Raw genomic sequence first — 6,054 nt, 5'->3', positions numbered from 1 at the left:
TTTATATTTGTTGTATTTAGGATTGTTTTTCATTTTCACAAGAATGATTCAACACATGTCAGAGCAAAAGTAGCACCCCCAAGGCTAAATGGAGGCAGAATGGGTGTATTTGCCACACGATCACCCCATCGACCCTGTCCAGTAGGACTGTCACTGGTTCAGATTGATAAAGTGGAAGGTGAGTGAGGAAACTTAAGGTATGAGATGTTTTCAAATTTACCTAAGGAAGGTATTATGACTGAGTAAATCTTTCAGGGAATATGATATTTTTCTCTGGTGTGGATATGGTGGATGGAACTCCTGTTCTTGATATTAAGCCATATATACCACAGTATGATGATCCTCTTGACTGCCAACATCCGTTGTTAAGGTAAAACATTTAAAATTTATTTGAGTTAAAATTTTCCATTTGTCATTTGTTAATATGTTGTTGTTTTTTTTGTTTTGTTTTTTACACCGTTATATTTCAGTGACAATATGGAGACCCGCCTCATAACTGATGGCCGTGAATCAGATGATGAAGATTTATCACCTGGAATACTTTCTCTTGACCTCACACCTCGTCGTGACTCCTTAGCACCTGTGGCCAGGTCACCTGTAAGAGATGCTTTGATGATGGTCTCTCATTCTCCCGTCAGAGACTCCTCACTCATGGGTCTTAGAGAAGCTCCTGACGGTGAAGAGGGAACTTCTCCTATCCTCGGAAGACCCTTAGTGTCTCCAGCACTGTCCCCAGGACCTTCCTCAGGCAATATGAGGCCTCAGGCTCTGGTGAGTTGTCTTAAACAGCATTGCAGGCCAAACTATTGTATCTAAGAAAAGCAGATCATGTTCCCAATATTTATGTTGTTGTTTTTTTTGTCACATAGGTAAGGGTCCCTGCATGGATTGCAGACCCTCCGGTCTCTAGACTGGAGGTGAAGTTCAATGAAGGTGCTGTTGCGCAGCTTACCACTATTCAGTCTGAACGTGGTGAGAGTGTTGAGGAGGCTCGGATAGCAATTCAGAGTGTTCTGCAAGAAGATCCCCGTTCAGTGTATTTAAGACAGCGCTGGAATAACCAGTTCTACACATTTCTTATTGCAGGTCTTCATGTCAGTTGTCGGTTTGCTGACAATGGCTCTGTAGTAACAGTTTTTCGAATTACAGCAGCCAACAAAAACTGTGAATGTGGGCTTCCGGAGTGGCAGTGTACTATTCACAATGGAACTTCATAGATAATACGGCTTTGTACTTTCTTTTCCTCTTTATTTAATTAACTTTTAGCGTGAGATACCCCACTCCTGCACATCTCCTCAATTTTTGTTGTGGTTAGGATGTTGAATCAACTGAATATTCTTCAACATTTGGAAAAGATTTTTGTTCTGATCTTCAAACCATTATTTTTGTGTCTGAAAGTTGCTGAGGGAGTATCAGTCATATTTGCAGTGCTGTGATAATTGTGTTTACCTAATTTGTAATGACTTTAGATAGCTACTGCACCCTTTCGTTGAGTTAATACTGAAATGTATCTATTGTGTCAAGCGTGTATGCCAAACTAGCATTTTTAAATATTTTATTTTGTCTTGAGACTCATGCTCATATTTAACCCAAATGGCAAACGAGCTGCTACTTATTGAAAGACTGTGATATGTCTGTCTAGAGGATCTCTGTAGTACAAGGTGGTCTACGAACCCTTGAACATTTTGTAGCTGTGCATCCACGTGGGCGCGTCACTCGGGGTCTTGAGACGCCGTTGTAGGCCACCCCGCTCGCCCGCTTGCATGCTGCACAATATAACTAGAAACTGTCCAGGGGTCCTGGCTACCCCATAATATTAATTCCCAGTTGGCATTGTTCTTTTCTCTCTCTTATTCTTTAGAATTTTAGTGAACAGGGCTGCACCACATGTCTTTAGCTTAAAAACAATTGTCAATCATTTGTTCTTCCACTCAACTTTCAATGTGTTTAATAAGCATCATTAATTCAAATATTTTCCACTGTGGACGTTAGCACAATTTGTACACACCGTCACGTTGTGTTCTAAATTTTATTCGGCACTTTGGTGAGAGTGGTTTACAATGCTGTAAGATTGTGTTACTATGATATGCATGTTGTAGTGTCTTTGTTGAATCGACATACAAAATAAAGCGATCTCTGCAAACACTACTCGGTACTGTTTTTTGCGACTTGTACCTGGAAGCGTTGATTCAGCGCGGCGTGGCCTCGCTGAGTGGGCTCGTCGCTTAGCTCCTCGTAGGTACGTGGAAACAGGAGGCGAGAAATCCTTCAGACGCCCTGTTCGTTTTCCTCCACGCCCCGGCCCGGCCCGGCCCTCTCGTCTTTGCTGTCAATCTTGCTTACTCTCTTCAGCAAAATACAATTACTTTTCTAGAGAAGATAAGCAAAGTTCGAGCGGACTCCATTAAACCATTTGAAACGTTCTGCGCCGTTGCCGACTCTGTTTTTACACAACACGGGGGGGAATTCGCCGCGGTCCGCAAAGCACGTGGGCGCGCCATCTTATCAGTGGCGGGGGGAGGGAGCTTGAGCCCTGATCACGGACTGGCAAGGCCCCTGCAGGGGGCGGCCGTTAGTCGAGCACCTCACCTGCCCCCGCCTGGCCCGCGAGGAACCCGTCCTGCACTCGAGATTGGCAGAGCCACCGGACCCACCGCAGGACAGCTAAGGGCAGGGCCATCATGAGAAACTTGGAGGCCGTTCTGGTCGCTCTGGCCGCCACGGTGGCCACCTTGAGCTCCGTCGGGACGGCGGAGGTCGCCGTTAAAGGCAATGACGGTGAGTCCCTGCTGGCCCTGGCCGTGCCCTGTCCGACCTCCGGGCCTAGAAGGCCTTGGCTTGTCGTCAACGAGTGTCTGGAGCCCGGCGCCACTGCGCACCCAGGGGGCGTGGCGGGGCCAGGCGGTGCGGCGCAGTGGGCTGTCCGGTCTCCCTTCCCAGCGCGGCGGTGTAAGTGGGGTCGACATCGGCGACGTCCAGGGGCCGGCAGAGACCCGCCCACCCGGGGGTAGAATGTCTAAGAGAGGATGGCCGATGGCTCTCCCCGTGCCCTGCACCCAGAAACCATGGTCGTGTTTTTCGGGTCGGAGCGAAGGGCTTTCTCTACCGACTTTCGATTCGATGTTAACTTACATGGACTGGAAACGCACGCGACGCAACGCAAGTCACAAATAAGTCACATTTAAGTCTTTCACATTATACTGACGCCCTAATGGCACATTTTGGACGGAACAAGTCCAAGTCTCGCGACGTTTTTGTCAGGAATTCGTCAACGTGACGAATTCCCGACCACTTCGAGTTACTTGGGAGAGGAATCCCTGGCTGTGACTAATCCCGCGTGGATACCGGGTGCGCCTGGTTCTGCCCGCAGGTCCCGTCCTGGTCTGCTACGTGGGCACGTGGGCCTACTACCGCCCGGGCAACGGCAAGTTCACCCCAGAAGACATCGACCCCACGCTGTGCACCCACCTGGTGTACGCCTTCGTCGGCATCACCGGCCAGGGCGACGTAAGCGTCCTGGACTCGTGGCTCGACCTGCCCCCGCCCAACCTCGGTGAGTATGGATGGATGTGGTCGGTGTGCCGCGGTCCGAACCGACGAGAGTGTGACGTTGACGGCGACGACATTGGTTTTCTTTGCACAGATGGCTACAACCGCTTCCTCGCCCTCAAGAAGAAGAACCCCGACCTCAAGGTGCTCATCAGCGTTGGCGGATGGAACCAGGGCTCCTATTCCTTCTCTACGGTATGGTCTCAGCATCCTTACACACTCTCCCAAATAACAAACATTTAGAAGTCTTGACGCAGAGTTAAACTAGCGCCCGTTTTCGCACACCAGGTGGCCAACAGCGACCAGCTCCGCAAGACATTCGCCAAAAACGTACTCAAGTTCGTGACTCAGTACGGCTTTGATGGCTTTGACGTCGATTGGGAGTACCCCGCCCTGCGCGGTGGTGCCAGCTCTGACAAGGTGCGGTGTGGAGGGATACCAACCAGGGTGCTGAACCGCCTAGCCCCATCCTCTCATTCTTAGTCAGACTGTACCGCTCACGCGAGCCTTCCGCTTCCGACCACGACGCCTTGGTTCTAGTGGGTAGGCAACCCACCGGCACGCGCGCATGCGGTGCGGTAGAGTCTGACTAAGAATGCCAAAGAAGAATGAGAAAAAAGTTTGGAGGCACCAGAGTTCCGCTAAGCGCACCGTCCTGCAGGCTGGCTTCGTGGAGCTGCTGCGCGAGCTGCGCGCACAACTGGAGCCCAACGGGCTGCTGCTCACGGCGGCCGTCTCCGTCGGGCTGGACAAGATCGAGGCCGGCTACGACGTGGAGCCGGTGGTCCAGCAGCTGGACCTGGTCAACCTCATGGTGTACGACCTGCACGGCTCCTGGGACTCGGTGACGGGCATGAACGCGGCGCTGAAGGCAACCAAGGAGGAGAAGTACGACCCCGACAACAAGAATCTCAACGTGGTGCGTATGGCAGGGAGGCGTGGCGGTGCGTGGGGTTGGCGGGGGCGTGGCGGCGCGGGGGACGGCGGGGACGAGCTCCCCTGGCGACAAGTGTGGTTGGCCGCGCTCCAAAGGACAAGTTGATGTTCTATTGAATTAAGTTGATGTCCGGGGAGCACTCTCACTGAATGCGGACCGCACCGCGCCACGCCCTGCGCACCCATCGATCCAATTATTTGAAAGAATGCGATTCGCATCGTGGTTGCGGCAGAGAAGGAGGAGGAGAGAAGGAGGGGGAGGGAGAGTGTGTGTGTTCTGTCCTGATTCACGCGACGCCCAGGAGTCGGCGCTCAAACTGTGGCTGGACCGAGGGGCCGACCCGTCCAAGGTGGTGCTGGGCGTGCCGTTCTACGGGCACACGTGGACGCTCCGTGACGCCTCCAACGCGGGCGTGTACGCGCCCACCAACGGCCCCGGCCAGGCCGGTCCCTACACCAGGGAGGGCGGCACCATCGGCTACAACGAGGTGAGGAGCTCGCGGGTCAACCCTCAGTAAGTCCATGCGATTACGAAACGGGGCAGCGTTTTACCCTTCGGTACGGTCCATCGGCTCGTAGGTGTGCGTCCAGCAGGATGCGGGGCTCTACAAGGAGAAGTGGGACTCGCAGCGGCTGGTCCCGTACGCCGTGGAGGGCAACCAGTGGGTCTCCTACGACAACGTGCGCTCGCTGAAACTGAAGGTCGGTGCCACTAACCGCGCGTCATTTTCAAACAACTCCGTGCTCCGAGTCTTACTGTCCGTCCGTACGGTGTCTCGGTGCCCACAGGCCCAGCTCGCCGTCGACCAGGGGCTGGCCGGCGTGATGGTGTGGTCGCTCGAGACGGACGACTTCCGCAACGACTGCTCCACCTCGGGCGGGCGCTTCCCGCTGCTCCGGGCCATCTACAGCACGCTGCACAACGGTGCCGTCCCCACAGCAGCTCCTGTAACCACTGCTGCACCCACCCCTGCACCTACTGCTGCACCCACCCCTGCACCTACTGCTGCACCCACCCCTGCACCCACTGCTGCACCCACTGCTGCACCCACTGCTGCACCCACTGCTGCACCCACTGCTGCACCCACCCATGAACCCATTGCTTCCTCCACCCCGGTTCCCCCCACCGCCGCGCCTACGTCCCCAGCCTCAGCACGCACCGACACACCCACTGCAACACCCCCTACGACCCCGCGGCCGCCGGTAAGGGGTACACCTCGAGTCTCGAGTGCACCCATGTGTATATATCGACAGCGCAGCTAATTAAGTACTCGCTCGAGGCGACACACAACCGCACCCGCTCTCTCAACCGCTGTGTTTTCCTCTGCAGAGCGGCGACGTGTGCACCGTCACTAACTCGTTCCAGCGCGACGCCAACTGCAAGGACTTCTACTTCTGCTTCTACCCGGGCCAGCCGCTGCACGTCTACCGGTACACGTGCGGGCCGGGCACGCTCTTCAACGAGGAGCTCCAGACCTGCGACTTTGCGGCAAAAGTGCCCTGTCCGTAGGGGTCCCGCCAGGGACAATACTCGCAACAGGAATAAAGTCGCTTAAATCGTTTCTCATT

General features: G+C 54.0%; 2 protein-coding genes across 12 annotated transcripts; both read left to right on the top strand.

Moving 5' to 3' along the window:
* Window positions 1–20: 20 nt before the first annotated feature.
* Window positions 21–2,148, top strand: LOC113202687 (tRNA (adenine(37)-N6)-methyltransferase; the record flags this gene model as incomplete). The annotated part of the gene is given in 4 exon segments (XM_052277214.1): window positions 21–178; window positions 256–370; window positions 471–771; window positions 870–2,148. Coding segments are annotated over 4 exon segments (922 nt in total), but the record flags the coding sequence as incomplete, so codon positions are not given.
* Window positions 2,149–2,550: 402 nt separating this feature from the next.
* Window positions 2,551–6,047, top strand: LOC113202686 (acidic mammalian chitinase-like). Of its 11 annotated transcripts, none has more exons than XM_052277211.1 (10): window positions 2,551–2,778; window positions 3,371–3,553; window positions 3,644–3,744; window positions 3,838–3,969; window positions 4,211–4,468; window positions 4,788–4,973; window positions 5,065–5,187; window positions 5,275–5,461; window positions 5,558–5,688; window positions 5,816–6,047. In XM_052277211.1, exons 1-10 carry the CDS (start codon window positions 2,682–2,684, stop codon window positions 5,993–5,995), a joined length of 1,578 nt encoding a protein of 525 aa, XP_052133171.1. In that variant the 5' UTR covers window positions 2,551–2,681; the 3' UTR covers window positions 5,996–6,047. The 11 variants fall into 11 exon arrangements, with proteins under 11 accessions (XP_052133171.1, XP_052133168.1, XP_052133167.1 ...); XM_052277208.1 differs by having other exon boundaries at window positions 5,546–5,688; XM_052277207.1 differs by having other exon boundaries at window positions 5,534–5,688.
* Window positions 6,048–6,054: the final 7 nt, after the last annotated feature.

Source organism: Frankliniella occidentalis, unplaced genomic scaffold, assembly GCF_000697945.3.
Source record: "Frankliniella occidentalis isolate FOCC.00 unplaced genomic scaffold, Focc_3.1 Scaffold6079, whole genome shotgun sequence".
Taxonomy (NCBI): domain Eukaryota; kingdom Metazoa; phylum Arthropoda; class Insecta; order Thysanoptera; family Thripidae; genus Frankliniella; species Frankliniella occidentalis.
Note: the sequence above shows the minus strand (reverse complement) of the source record. Positions and strands in the feature narration are given on the sequence as shown.

Bases quoted from the DNA above. Each gene is read 5' to 3' on its own strand.
- LOC113202686 (XM_052277202.1), top strand. From the start codon at position 2,682: ATGAGAAACTTGGAGGCCGTTCTGGTCGCTCTGGCCGCCACGGTGGCC. The intron at 3,554-3,643 runs GTGAGTATGGAT...TTCTTTGCACAG, and splicing joins CCTGCCCCCGCCCAACCTCG to ATGGCTACAACCGCTTCCTC. The intron at 3,970-4,210 runs GTGCGGTGTGGA...ACCGTCCTGCAG, and splicing joins GTGGTGCCAGCTCTGACAAG to GCTGGCTTCGTGGAGCTGCT.